Genomic DNA, 15,145 nt, shown 5'->3' on the forward strand with positions numbered 1-15,145 from the left:
ACCTAAACCCTGCAGGAGCAGAACAAACTAGCATGTCAACACAAAAGCCTAAATAGAAATTATAATTATTAGGACTGAAATACTAATGATAGTAGTGAGCATTTTAAACACTCATTTGCTTAAAATATAATTTGGTGTGGATTCAATAAAATCATAGCAATGACTGAAAGACAGCAGTCTGTATGCAAAATGGAGCAAATAGATGGAATCTTGCTTTAGTAACTTCAGTAACCTCAACTTTGCCAGTGATATTGGGGGAAACAGAACTGGTTGTGAAATTACAGGGTTTAATTTGCAGAGAGCTTATTTTCGCATATGTACTTCTTTCATTGAGGCTTTTACAAGAATCCTTTATTATATTATTTAGATGTGGTAAAATTGTATGGAATAGGTATATTTGACTGTAGAGTTGCTATCTATAGATTTTAATAGTGATTTGAAAGCTCTCTTTCATTTAATTTAATTTGCAGGTCTCCTTTTCAGGTATTTTTAATGTCTGTCTTAAACAGCATTCAGGTTATGTGTATAAAAATCCACAGGTCCCAGCTTTTTGTAGGTTTATGTTAATCAGGTTTTGTTTTAGAAGTAAAACATTCTGAAGTGACTTATTAATTGAAAATAAAATAATTATGCCTGTCTTTTCTGATAAGTTATTTTTCTAGTGGATTATAACTATAGAAGATAATGGAAGTATTTGTAGCAATGTATTAGGCACTAAGGTTTCAGAAAAGCTCCTTTTCTGAGATGCAGAACTCTTTGTCTCTTAATCCTGTGAAGTTCTTTATATTCCCACAAAAAGCTAGACATAATGTGGTCCCTGTTGCAGGAGTGCTGACAGTCTGGGTCCAGCTTGTGGGATAGTTTGGTGCTTTGAAATCTGCTGCTATGGCCTCATTCTGTGAGGGGAGGGGATTGCTGTCACTTGACTCTGGGGCTGTTCTACAGGAGTGCTTTAAAAACGTCAGCTAAATCACAGCACTGATAAGCTGAGACTCCTTAAAATGCTGTAAGTTTTATTTGTGTGTGAAACAGCAGGGGCTTTTGGCGTGTTTGGGGAGCCTCACTTAACTGCAGAAGACAAGGAGCGTTCTTGTTGCAGTCAAAGTGGTCATGGCTTCTAAACAATTTACCTGCTGCTTAAAACCTCATTGAATTTACTGGGAAAAGGGACGTTGCAGAACTCTTGAAAATACTTTTCTGCCTGAGTTATGGTTGTGAAAGGGCACAGGGTGTTCTTGCTGTATCAACTGCAGCATGGCAGTGAAATGCAGCTCTTGGGGGTTAGGTGGTCCAAGATGAAGGTAGGAGGGGAATGGCTGCCTAGGGTGTTTCTTGCTCTCCCTTGGTTTGATTGAGGAGCCATTTGGGAGCCTATGGGTCAGGATTAGAAGGGCCACCAGTATGGGAGAAATTGTGGTAGATGTCTGCTACAGACCACTTGATCAGGAAGAAAAGGCCTTTTTCAGAATACTGGAAGAAGGCTTACATTCAAAGGCCCATATATTTAGGGTGGGACTTCAACCAAATCAGTATCTGCTGCAGGGACAGCACCAGAGAGCACAAGGAATTCAGAAGGATTCTGTAATGTATGCACAGTAACGTTGACACATGTGGTTGAGGAGCAGAAGAGAGGACATGTTGTGCTGAACCTAACAAACAATGAAAAACTGGTTGGAGATGTGGAGATTGGGGGGAACTCTTGGCTATAGTGACCATGAGATGGTGAAGTTGAGGATCCTCAGCGGAGAAGCAAGACAAAAACTGGGATTACAGCCCTAGACTTCAGGAGAGACAACTTTGGCCCGATGGGCCAAAACCTGTTTGGACGAATCCCATGGTATGGGATACAGTCCTGGAATGAAGAGGGGTCTAGGAGAGCTCAAGATGGGATCTATCTGCACTTACAGGAATGTAAATTTTCATAAATCTTCATATTAACATTGCCAGGGAAGAAACACTTTCTTGTTTATGTTTTGATTTTGCAGCAGATAGCAGGTAGGAATTCATTATTGTGCAACTGTAGCTTTCAGACTTCTTTATTCAGCAATTCCTTATGCTGGTGACTACCGTCAGACTCCATACTCATTTTTGGGAAGGCTTGGTGCTGCTCCCTGTGACAGCATCTCCAGATGATTTTACAGAAAGTGGCTTGCTTGTTGCTGAGTGGTTGTAATCTTCGACATTCTGCATGCTGGTTAAAATATCAGCTTTCATCTTACACTGCCATCTTATACAGCTTGTTCAGGATGTTTACTTATTTTAGGACCATACCACTGTGTTGCAGGGCTTTGCTGCAGGCTATATTTTGCTTCTTTTGCCTCCCAGTACTAATAAATTGCTCAGCAGCGATTCTCATTGATAGTATAAGGAAAAGGTCTTTTGCAAGATAGTGTTTTGGGGAGTGTTTTCCTAGAAGGTACAGAGGAGTTGCTACCTTGGCTACCTTGGCGCATTTGAGAATGCATGGGAAGAACCTGGGTAGATGCCAGTATTTAAATATAGGAAAATGAAGTTGTGCATTTAGATGAGCATGGATGCATGTGGGAGCACAGGTGGTGGATAGCCTGGTGGATGGTGAGAAAGGCCTATACAAAAACACAGAGACACTGGATTTAAACAGATCAAACTCCCTGGCTTTCCATGTACTGGCATTTCAGGGGGTGTGTCATGTGAGCGCAACTTTTTAGTTAGGGGCAACTAGACCTCAATCACCATGTTGGTATATCAGTTAGCCAGGGAAGGAGTGTAGTATGTGTTTATCTTTGTGTAGTTTTTCAAGTGTTCATAAACTGGTCCAAATGGCTGCTATGTGTTCTCTGCACATGCATTTGAATAGTGTAATTCCTATTACCTTTAAGCCTTTAATTCAATACAACACTTCCAGGAGATGGATTTTAAAAATTAACAGCTGTCATGTTGTGATCAGGCTGTTAATAAAGTTTGCTGTCTAAATAATAAAATGCTGTATAATAAAGTTTAAATTGGAAGTCAGATTAGTAGCAACCTTGTTTAGGTGGCCAGACCTTGGAATAAAGGTATACTGTTCGCTGCAATGAGAAGTATGATCTTCCCTAAGAAAAGGGCACAGAAATATACAGTGTCAATTAAAATGCGTAGTGGTGCATGCTAACCTTTTTGCACTGATTCTTTGAGAGAAACTGTGGTAGCTCTAAACCCATATCTTATCTGCTCTCTGTTTGATCTTCTCTTTCTCAGGGTAAACGGAATAGCTTCTGACCTCTCCAGGCTCCATAACTGACAGCAAGTGAGGTTTCTGTTTAATGGATTGTTTAGAGCTTAATTTTCCCCCTGTTCTTCAGGGAATTGGTGTCTCTGAGAAAATAATTGCATGCTTGAGAACAGAAACTTTATTGCAGTGGTCCAACAACCTGAATACAATTGTGACACTATACAAGAAACTCCAAGCAAAGGCCCATTCAGAAACCTTACGTAACCGCGGCAGGTTTGAGTTTCCAGCAAATTTGAGTTTGCCTTTTTGATTATCATCTGATGTGAGAGCAGGCTTAGAGTTTCAAGTTCACAAACCTATTCAGAGGAGCTCTTTTATTAGCTTGAACAGTATCTGCAGAGTTCTCGTCATCTTTGGCTTCACTAAAAGAAACTATTTAAACCTAACCAACAAGCAGGGATTCTGGCACTGTGAGCAGAGTATCATTTTGTTTTGATAAGGCTGTCTAATACTTTGGGCTCTATCTGGAGTTCTTAAATGACCCTGTTTATCAGTTCTGCATCATGGAACCTTTAGTACTGTTCCATGCAACATATTCTTTAAGACTTCAAATTACTTTTAACCCATCTATTGGTTTGAAAACTCTGGCCCTGGGCATTCCTGCCACAGAGTCTATCTGAAAGTGAAGATATTAAATGTAAATTTTGGATTATGTCAAATGTGTTGCCTTTTCCCCTAAACTCGTCATGTGCAGTTCAGCATATTAGGAAGAACAGAATGAAGTACTGACAGGTGAGAGAAGGTTGGAGTTAGAAAAGAGCAGATATCCTCTGTGTGTTTTAAGGGGAAAGCTGAGGTTTTGCAGCTTTTAGATCCTGTCTGGATTTTTTTTAACTCTTCCAAAAACCCTAGAAAACAAGCTGGCCTTGTTCCTCCATTTTCTTCTCATAGACCAAAGTCTTTTCTGCTGATTGTGGGATCCACCGTAGGTATTATCCTGTGTCCTTCTCCTCCCAGGCTAGTGGATCTTTGCATGCTCTCCTTCAGGCAGCTCCTGGAGGTAACTTTGGAAATCTAGCAGACTGCAAGTTGTGGGTCTTGGCTCATACATCTAAAAGTTCACACAATAATGTAGAACTGAACGTGCTCAATAACTTTGGGAAAAGTTTTGATAGCATCCATTTTACTTCAGAAATCTTTCTCAGTGACCCTTACACTTAAAATGCTTACATATCTTCGTTCATTTCAACTCTGGGAATTGTTTCAGTGCAGCTTGCAGAGCTGTACCTTGGAATCTCCTGCCATAATTCTGGAGATTGTATGTTTGTCTTCTTTTGAGATACATCTGTTCATTTCCAACTGAGAGAGAATACTGCCTTCTATCATGTGAGATTCTCTTTAAAAAAAAAAAAAAAAAAAGTGGAGACCAGGTCTTACTCCTCATTATTGTGTTATCTCCCTGGGAGTAAAAGTCTGTATTTTAGACAGAGCAGAATCTTTTCCTTTGGGTTAAATCTCCTGTGGGGTGTGGTGGTCCATCTTCTGCTGTACATAAACTCTTGGGCTTTCCATTTCTTTAACTGAAAGGTATTTTTGTGCTAATGGCTCGCTGATATATCTAGGCTGATTAAAAGAGATGGTTTGTGCTGAATTTCTAGGTATCAGGGTGGGACCAATGAAGTCTGAAATGTATGGATAGATGCTACATGACTACATGTAGCATGAACTATGTGGCTCCTAATACTCTTTTTTGGTTTTATTTCAGGAATGTACTCCAGAGAACCTGGAACTGAAAAAGAAGATTTTCAGTCAGTTGGATCTTATTGTGGGTGACAATGTTATCTTGAGCAGCTCGACCTCTTGTCTCTTGCCCAGCAAATTATTCACTGGCCTTAAACATGTTAAGCAGTGCATTGTGTCACATCCTGTAAGTATCCTGCATCCCAAACTCCTTCCTGCAGACTGAAAGACACAGAAGGGTATTTGAGGCACTTGTGTGATGTTGTTAGTGTGCAGGGGCCAATTTTTCAAAAAGGCTGTAGTTTGGTTATTCTGTGAGCAGCAGCAGCACTGATCTACTAAATTGAGAGGATGTAGCATGTTTCATAGTGTTAGCTCAAGATATGTTCTGTGTGAGCTGTTGTGCTCATATTACTTTGTGTTTCTCAAACTAGTGGCTGTCAAAATGTAGGAATTCTGTGTTTTGTGTACAAACTTACAACATTGCTACTTTCTTCTACTGTCATTGTTAGATTTTTTTAGTATCCTTTTTCAGCTCTGCTGGGTAGCAGTAAGAATCCAAACACTGAGCTGCATGTGCTTGTCAGGTAATATTGCTAAAAGATGGAAAGTTTAGACTCCAGTTTTTCAGACTTGTGATGCAGAAGCAGTATACCTGAAAGATGACTTAAGGAATGATGAAATGGAACAAATTTGACTTGGAGCTGAATTTGCGTGGTTCGTGACCAACTGGGACAGGGCAGCGATGCAAAAATGGAATGACTAGAGGTTGCAGCAGAACCTCAAAATGGTCAAAGGCACTTGTGAGCTTCTGTAGAGGTCTGTTTCGAACTGCCAGACAGCAGTTTATAACATGGAAGAGCATTTTGTCTTGATCACTGGGATTCTTACTGCTTGTGTTTTCTACTACTCAATAAGCTAATGAATTTGTTAGCCCAGTGTTAGTCTGCTGGTCAGCTGATCTGCTAAGTTGATAATCTTCAGTTGTCATGAAGAAAGGTACTGCTCTGGTCTCTGCAATTTGATAACTACATGATGTCTCCCCAGGTTATCCCTCAGAGTGTAAAGTAAATGTCAATTCCCTGGGCATGCTCCAGAGCACAAAAATACAGCACTACTTTACTGTAATATCTTTACAGCTACCTGTAGCCTAATGCTGTAGTGTCACAGCATTTGGTCAGTCCCTTTCTGGGACCTCCCCACCACCATCACCATTGTGCCTTGGGGCTTTGTGTTTCTCATCTCCTTTCTTAGCTGTCACTTTGTTAGACTAAGGTGATTGTCTGTTCCCTGAAATACTTCTCATTTTTAAGAACTTTCCCCCATTCCCTATTTCATCTGTGTTCTACCACTTTCAGTTTTCTCCGATATCTGTTATCTCACTCCTAAAAAATTGTCTTCCTATGTCTCCTCAGCGTGCTCATGAACACACCCATATACTCCCTGTGCCAAATTCATGAAATTGAATACTTCAGTAAGATCACTGTCAACACTAATCTTCGAAGAAATTTTTTAATAGCCTCAGTCTCTCTCAACAATTAACTTGTCCTCTTTCTGATTGGAACTTGTGATATACACAAGGGTTAGAAAAGCCTCAGAGAATGTCTTGGTGCTTGCAGTGTTTTGGGTCTTGCTCAATTTCCTGGCACCACTGGACAGTGTCTATCCACCACACTGATCTCACCACTGGTGGTGGCACTGCCAAAGAAACTGATGTGAGAGAGGCTGTGTTGGGACACAAGGCCCTCCAAAAGGAATGAAGTGTGTTGCATCAGTAGTTAGAGCAGATGTGACATACATCAATCAGATTATGCATTGGTCAGACCCTACAGGAAAGGGAATCATGTAAATACTGAAAAGAAAGAACATGCAGAGAGGAAAGGGTGTTTGCACATTGCTGTGACTAAATCCTGTGCTTGCATTTACAGGAGCACAGTTAAGAGTGGTTTACTATAAGGGAGCATGATGAAAGAATCAGTATTTAATTACCATCCTTTAAATGTCAGTGTTATTCCTGGTAGTTATTTATTATATGTTAGCTCCTTCTATGCATGGAACTAGATGGAGAGCTGAATTTAACACCTCTAAAAGTACAGCTGAAAGACAGTTATGCTCTTTGGAAAGAGCATGCATGCAGCATTACTATCTGTAACACTGTGACCTGAAAAACTTTCAGCTGTTTCCAGGATGTTCTTTAGGATTTTTTTGTTTTTTACTTCAAAAATACGTTACACAAGGGTCTTGACTTGATGAGAAATTACATTTGGGAAGAGTCAGGGAGAGGTAATTTTTTTTTTCTAAGTACAGTGTTTGAAGATAACCTGTTCTGCAACATTTTCAATGTTTTATGTGATATCTGTTACTGTGTTTAGCATACATTTACAGGCTTGGACCAGTAGAAGCTTATCTGTTAAGTGTTGCATCTTACAGGTGGTGTTTAGCAATACTTTTGTTTTAAAGCTCCTAACTGTCTAAAAGGAAATGCCTTGCTTAATTTTGAAATACAGGTGGTGATCATATGTCTTACAACAACAAACAGCCTGAATATTGAGAAGTTACTCAAGTCAATATAAATTCTTCTAGTACTATTCAGGTGTAGCTCCTTGAATTTTACTGGGGTTAAAGAGAGTTTGATTTAGTGCAAAGTTTTTTGTTGGGTTTTTTTTCATTTTAATTAATGCACCAGCTTTTATTGGCTTGGTGAAGTCTTTCAAGGTCTGAATATCAGACTTACTGTGTTCACTGGAAATTATCCAAGGCCATCCACTAGTGGCAGCTATAAAGATGTTTTATATTTACTTGTGCCGTTGATGGTTGACATTCTTCTTTTGTGTTTCTTCTTGAGGTAAATCCACCTTACTTTGTGCCATTGGTTGAAATTGTTCCTCATCCAGAAACAGATCCTTCTACTACAGAGAGAACATATGCCGTGATGAAGAAGATTGGTCAGTCTCCTGTCAAACTAAACAGAGAAATTGAGGGGTTTGTTCTGAATCGACTACAGTATGCAGTGATAAGCGAAGCCTGGAGACTTGTGGGTGTATGTATATCTTTTTCTTCAGTGCTTGATCAGTTCTGTAAATGTGATAAGTGAGATTGTATATTTAAACTTCCTATAAATTTGTGTTGTCTTTTGTTAAGTTGTCCCTTTTGAACATAAAATGTATATTTAAATGTAAATTAAACCCAGTAAGAAGTGATGTCAGCTATAAAAAGCAAAGACTGACAAAAACAAGGTGATATGTGATCATAACAATTACTCTTTATCCTGCTTTCTTTTTTCAGAATACTATTATTTTCAGGATAATCAAAAGAATAATCTTAAAAGCACAGGAATCAAAATACTGATTTTTCTTTTTTGTAGGCTTCTCATAATTTCCTGTTTGTTTTTTTCTACTTGTTTTTTTCATTACTGTACAGTGGTAATGAAAATATTTTAAATGGTTTTCTCTTTGGCCTTTCAGGAACTGAACTCATAGGTTCAGCTGTTACTTGATACTTGTAGGTAAAGACAGATTTCTCCTCCTCCTGCCCATTCAGACTTGTAGCTGAGAATCATTTGTTTGTGTCCCTTCAGCTTTTCCCACAGTTTCCTGTTCTGTGCTGAAAAGTCTGATCTTTCATCAGCAGGAGCTGAGTTATGAGTCTGTTGCTATTATGTTGAGAAGAATTTCAACTGGGCTTTAATAGGACTTTGTTGTTGTGGGGAGTGTTTTGATTTTTCAAGCTGTTTGAAACAACCATGCACACAAATATAGGTAAAGATCTTAAAACTAAGGTAATATTATTGTAAACAAAGCAACCCTTTTTCCAAAGAAGTATTTAAACATAGTTGCTGAATTGATTTTGCTTACCTGTACCTTTCACTAGCAACATAATACAACAATATAAAGGAGGTGGTGAAAAACAGTAAGTAAAACAGTGTTGTGAGGAAGGAACTGATCTACCACTGGAGATTTTAATTTAAATTTTTTAAATGGCTTCTGTTGTTAAACTTTTAATACAAAGTCTCAAGTTTATGATAAGAAAAACCCCTTCAGAAAGCTGTAGTCATATTGGAAGACATAGGATAGAAAAGACAGTAACATGGAATCACAGAATATTTGGGGTTGGAAGGGACCTCTGGAGATCATCTAGTCCCACACCCCTACTACAGCAGGTTGCACAGGATCATGTCTAAGTGGGTTTTGAATAACTTCAGAGAATACTCCATAACCTCATTGGCAGCCTGCTTCAGCACTGTATCACCCTCAAAGCAGATTTTTTTCTTCCTATTCAGATGTAACTTTCTGAGTTATAGTTGGTGCCTGTCCTCTTGTCCTGTTGCTGGGCACCACTGATGAGTCTGGCCCTATCTAAATTGGCCTGTAAATTATTTCAGAAATCATAAAAACAGTGGTGAAAAAGTATCTTCAAGAATAAAAATGTAAAAACAACTACTAAAAATTGTGGACAAGGAAGGCTAAGTTCATGAGCAAAAAGCTAGCTTGAACTGCAACTTTTACTGTTAAAGAGGTTCCCACAGTGTAACCTTTCTTTGAAAGAAAGAGATCTGATATAAAATAAGTCATGCTAAGAACAAGATTTTTGAAGGAGGAAAGAGTAAATGACTATGAAGGAGAAATTGAACTTACCCGTGGATCACGAAACTGAAATACCAAGTTGATTAAATACCAATTTAAGCACCTTTTTATACACTATCTAGCATAACACTGCAAAAATGGAAGTTAGCACACTTTACCTCTTATGAAAGAATTCAAAGAGTCATTGAGAAGCTGTGGAGCAGTAAGTCTGATAACGTGTAGGCACATTGATACAACACTCTTGGTCAGCACAGGCATTCAGGTAATGCCTCAAAAATCTGGTAGGATTCTTTCACATCTCTGAGAGCATAAACTCAATTGTGGGAGCCACTGCCATAGTCCAGGGATCATTTAGACACATTCGTGCTGGACTGTGCAGAAGCAACCTCCAGCTGTCAAATTCTCAAAGACTGGACTGCTGGGAGCTGAGGCAGTACAGTGCATATCAGTGGAAGTGTCATTGGCTGTTTGGTTTTGCTGTGGAAGGAGTAGAACACTTCATGGGCTGCTGTTGGAAAGGAGGAACTGAGTTGAGGCAAACCTTTAGTGTGAACCGGTATGGATGCTTTTGTGGGAGTGGTGGTTATGTGAATAGCAATAAAACAGTGCTTGAAGGGCTGACAGATAAAGAAAGTTGCTTTTGTTGTACATCAAAATTTCCAAGTTGTTCTGTTCTTGTGCAGTTTTACTGCGTTTCAGGCAACTACACATTTAAACAGTAACAACTTTGATAGTTGTATTTCCATTCCAGAAGCCTGAACAATAGCAGCTGTCAAAGGTGTATGGTTTCAGCTGTGTGAATTCAGGCTGCACAGTACCTTTGATGGGAGGAGGATCACTGCAGATAGATGAGAGCTGCAGGCCTGGAGCAGTTTGTGTGTTTCTACTGTTGTTCTCCCAACTTAGTAATTTTTATTGCAAGTCATGTCCTTTTCGTGTATTCCACTTTCCAAATGGGGAAGAATACTTCTTGCTTCTGATTGTGAAGTCACTTTTCCATTCTTACTGTTGAAAACATCAATCTCCTCAACTCTCAGTCTTTGAGAGGCTCCTAAAAATCAAGTTTTACTCACATTGGTAATGTCTTGAACAGATGTTTTCATTACTCCAAGAAGCACTGGGGAGTTGTTTGGATTTTTTTTTTTGCTGTTTGTTTGGTTGTTTTTTTGGGTTTTTTTGTTTGTTTGTTTGCTTGCTTGGAGTAGTTTTTAGGGTTTTTTTAGGGATTTTAAAGCTGGGCTAAAAATGAGTGCTGTAAATACAGGACTGGACTAAATGTGAGAGTGGGAAGTGTGGAGTTAAGGTGGTAAAAAAATGATAGGCTTGAAAGTTGTGGGGCAATTTGTGTGAAAGTAGGAGAAGGAAAACTCATTTGGAGATGTGCAGTTGGATTCTGAGAACTTTGCTTATGTGGATAATTAGGAATGCAGACTACAGGATGTAGAAGTTTGACTTTACATGAACTTAGAAGCAGATACCACGGATTCATTTATGGGTCTAAAAGATGTAATTTGAGCATGTGCTTCCCTTTGAGGCAAGACTGCTACAAAGAGATGTTTCATTTTGGGTCTGAGTTAGTCTTTTTGTGATGAGATGTCTTTTCAAAGAATGCTGTGACTTGCAAGTCACAAGCATTTGGGCAGTGCAGGTGTTTGTGGCAGGAGCTTTTTGTATCAGTTATCTCTGTCTCCTCATGCTCCACATTTAGTCCATGAAAAAGCAGATACTGGGAGCACTCCAGTCTCTCTCTTCAAGGTCATGTATCTGAGAACTTTGTGTAGGACCTCACAGCCTGTCTGAGAGTGGCATTTATGTAGGTTTCTTATTTATGTTTTTAATTTTTAGGGCGCTGGTAGAAATGCTACAAAGCTGATAATGATGAGAGTAAAAGATGTACTGTGAGATGTTGAAGTTGAAGGTCCTTATTCTTCTCTTATTGACCCTAAATTTTGATACGACGAGTTTGGAACCATTAGAATAACCTTTAACCAGTAACAGGAAAAATATATCAAACTGCTTTCTCTGTTATTCTCTGTTACCATTTATTTACTTTCTCACATCTCTATTAAGAGTGGTCACTGGTGTGTCTGATTTTGTTCCTAACTCTTGGCGTAGAAGGTTACTGCCTTTATTTGCCTGGGAAGCATGCTGTGCACTGCAGATATCATTACTTTAGTACTTTTACCAGTACCAGTGTATTCTAGAGTAGTTTGTCATTATGTTACAAAGGAGTGTTAGTTAAATAGCTTGACTTTGTCTTGTTCTGAAGGTAAAATTTTGATTGACATAATCCAGTTTCACCAACACTTCACTGTGACTAGCTTAGCAATGCTAGCTAATGCAATCCTTAAATGCTGGCAAGACTTTTTAAAGTCCAAATTCCTTACTATTAATTATATTACAGTGTCATTCAAAGGACTTTTCTAAAAGATTGAAGATAAGGTATAGGATTAAACACCTAGTTACAGTGCCCCATAAAAGGGGGAATATCATAAAAACTAAGTTTAAAGGGACAGTAAGAAAAACGGTGTTGATACTAAGTGTTTCTTACAGGGCGAGGTGAATGAGGGTGCCATGGAAGATGGAAGATAAAAGCCAGCAAAGCAAGGAGGTGTGAAGTGTGTAGGACAAGTTTCTTAAACATTATGAAATGGAAAAATGTGGTAGAGGGATATGGCAGAAAACTCATATGCTCAAAATTACAGGAGTGGAAAAAGATCTTATCAGGGTGTGGATGGAAGGGACTTGATTGAAGTGATAGTGACAAGAAGGGTGTAACAAGTACTGCTGAGAGAGAATGCATATATTAGTGGCAATCAGGAAAAAAAAAAAAGGAATACTGGATTTGGGAGATACAGAGGTTGAAGTTAGCAGATTTGGAGACAGAAAGTATGTGGTCCAGGAGGCATTGGAGTCCAAAATAACTCTATAACAGACACTGGAGTGAGTAGGAGAACATGATGAATTGATGGAATGAGAAAAAAGTAAGACTGTGGGGCTTTTTGGCTATTACATTTGATACGATTACAAACTGAGTCCGTGACTGAAGTTGCGATGTGAGTGTGAGTCACAGATGGAAAGACTGGTGATTAAAAGCAGGCAGGTTGGGTCAGAGCCTAAAGGTGGAGACAACAGAACCACCACGGGTTTCTGGAAAGGTGAAAAGGATCCCTGCATGGGGAGAAGCACTAATGAAATACCAAAGCTCATTAGGATAATCCTGTGGTTTCACTGGAGGTTAAAATCTCTAGGAAAATGAGATTGTGGTATATAAATGGTGTTGGAAGAAGTGTGGAGGATTCTGAGATTGTCTAGATTTTGAAATTTGACTGGCCATTGGGATCACTGAGGATTTTAGTGGAATCTATTTTAAATATTAATTCTGTAGCTGTGAGAGCTTCTAGTGAGCTCTTAACACACTTCCTCTTCCCTCTGAAAAGTGCTGGAGGCAAAGGCTTACCAGAAGGGTAATCCAGGATGAAAAATCCTCTTGGGAAGATTATTTCACACCTAGACTTAATGAATCCAGATAGGAACTCTTTCTTGTTTAGTTCTTAGCATAAACACCAATCCCTGTGGAAAACACCTTCCTGACCTTGCATGCTGGTGAATCATTCTACCAGCTTATGGTCTCCTTGTCATAAACTGGAGTAGGGTTATTCCTTAGGGGAGGACAGTCTAATTTGTTTATCATTTATGTGTTTTTAATTTCTAAAGGGAAGAAGTAAAAAGCTTTTCTTTAGGAGGGTCTTTTTGACAGGAAGAAGCTGAGCTCATTTGTGTAGAATACTATATCCCTCAACTGAAGAGATCTGTCATGGTTTCCTTTTGGTAGCAACAATTTTTGCCTTTTAGCAGCTGTAAATGTCAAATTGCAGCTATAGTCAGAAGGCCAAGAGAAAAGCTCGTGAGAAATCTCATGATTCTGAGGGCACCTGGTCTTCAAATGTCAGTATAATAGCTGAGGACTATGGTATCCAAAGTAGGTTTTTAATTAAAAAAATAATTTGCAATGATTTTGAAGTGCTTCAAGAGCCTCTTTTAACATTATGTTTACAGTTTTTAACTGCTGCTGTGGTTCAAATGCTTGTCTGGAATTTGTGGTTAGTCTTTTGTCCACAAATCCATGTCAACCAGGGGGGCAGGGGGGAACCACTCATCAAGCACAGCTTTACCAGCACAACTCATTGTTTGGATGAAGCACTCCCAACAGAAGAACACTTTTGTTGACTTTGCTGATGTTGTTCAGAGAAGTTGTGTTGCCCTGTCAGGGGAAAAAGCTTTCACAGAATGTATGGTGCCTGTGTTAGTTACCCTGAGGCTGGTCTGTAATCTGAATTCTGTCTGAGGTTTTTGTTTAGTCCTGTCTTTATCCAGGCCTTTCTCTCTGTCTCTAGATGAGTTACTTTACCATGTCTGTGCTTTACCTTTAATTTGAAGAAAATAATGCTTTCTTATCCCTGCCATTTTATGGCTAATTAAATTGCTATGAGAATTGTGTGTTCCATACATGGTACATAGATCTTAATTATTATGTCAGTGTTTCCTTTTCAAGGTAGAGTTCTGCAACAGGGATTCAGACAGGATTGTTTTTGATAGGAACAATGTCTACTAACAGGTTGAGGATTGAGGTTGTCTTATAAAAGTCTCAGTTTAAGCCTGAGATGATGAAACCCAATGTCTGTGGCCAGCTGTAGAAGTTATGTTGGTTCACGGCTTATAAGCTTCTTTTATAGTAGCATTAGATGATGTGAGTGATGGACACAGGAAGACACTGTGGGTGAGGTTCAGCTCATTTAAGATGGGATATCTACAGTGTAGACAGTGATATCTAAGTTCCTTACTCATCTTTCAATCAGTGAGGAGAATTAGGCCCTTTTAGGACACACCTCATCTTACCTATTCTAGATGGCTGCTTTAGGACGCTGATTTCCTTTTTCTCCCTGGTGATTATAAAGAGTCTCGATGTCTAGCTCAGATGTCAATGTCTACTACAGATCAGAAGAGTTGTCCTGCACGCTCGTAACTCTAGCCCATGACTGCGTGATACAAAGAGGCATTCAGAAAGGGCCCTGCAAGAGAGAAATTTAACAGAAAATGACAACAGACCATGCGTACTTATATTCTGAAGCCCAAAACAGCTGCTTAAGGAAGAGGCATTGAGTGGGGAGAGCACCTCAGAGTAGGGTGAAAACAAATTAGAAGTAGTTCATCATCTCTTCCACCTTCCTAACCAGAAGGAAATGTTTTCGTGTCTCTGGGAATAAAGAGGACAAGTTCTTGAAACCAAGCCTTATCTGATAGAAGTGGTAAGAACAAGTCTTCATTAATTCATATCTTTCTAGTAGGTGGAGAACAACCTCATGTAATAAACAGTATTTCTTCTCAAGTAAATCTGTTGAGGTAAAGAACTGTAAGTCATTTTTTTACAAGACTTTCTTGCCCCAACCTGATGGAAGAATTGGCTTTCTTGTAAGTGCTACATGTGGATGAAATAGCAATGCTCGACTTCTAACATGAGAAATGCTTTGTTTTGCGTGTTCCATATCTTGCCAGCTCTTGAGGTGTGAGGCTGGCAATGAACTCGAGAACCCTGGGCAGGTTGAGGCTGGGTAGGCTGAATGTTTGGTGA

The 15,145-nt window shown here is 39.2% G+C and overlaps 1 protein-coding gene across 1 annotated transcript in view; it reads left to right on the plus strand.

The window, feature by feature from the left end:
• The window catches only part of CRYL1 (crystallin lambda 1), a 50,047-nt gene that overhangs the window by 18,370 nt on the left and 16,532 nt on the right, over positions 1 to 15,145 (plus strand). Inside the window, exons 5-6 of the mRNA XM_085063240.1 lie at positions 4,956 to 5,117; positions 7,776 to 7,970. Of these exons, the coding sequence (XP_084919366.1) occupies positions 4,956 to 5,117; positions 7,776 to 7,970 (357 nt within the window). The remainder of the gene's footprint in view (positions 1 to 4,955; positions 5,118 to 7,775; positions 7,971 to 15,145) is intronic.

The sequence above is a fragment of the Lichenostomus cassidix genome, chromosome 1 (assembly GCF_008360975.1).
Source record: "Lichenostomus cassidix isolate B80296 chromosome 1, HeHo_3.0, whole genome shotgun sequence".
NCBI classification, from domain to species: Eukaryota; Metazoa; Chordata; class Aves; order Passeriformes; family Meliphagidae; genus Lichenostomus; species Lichenostomus cassidix.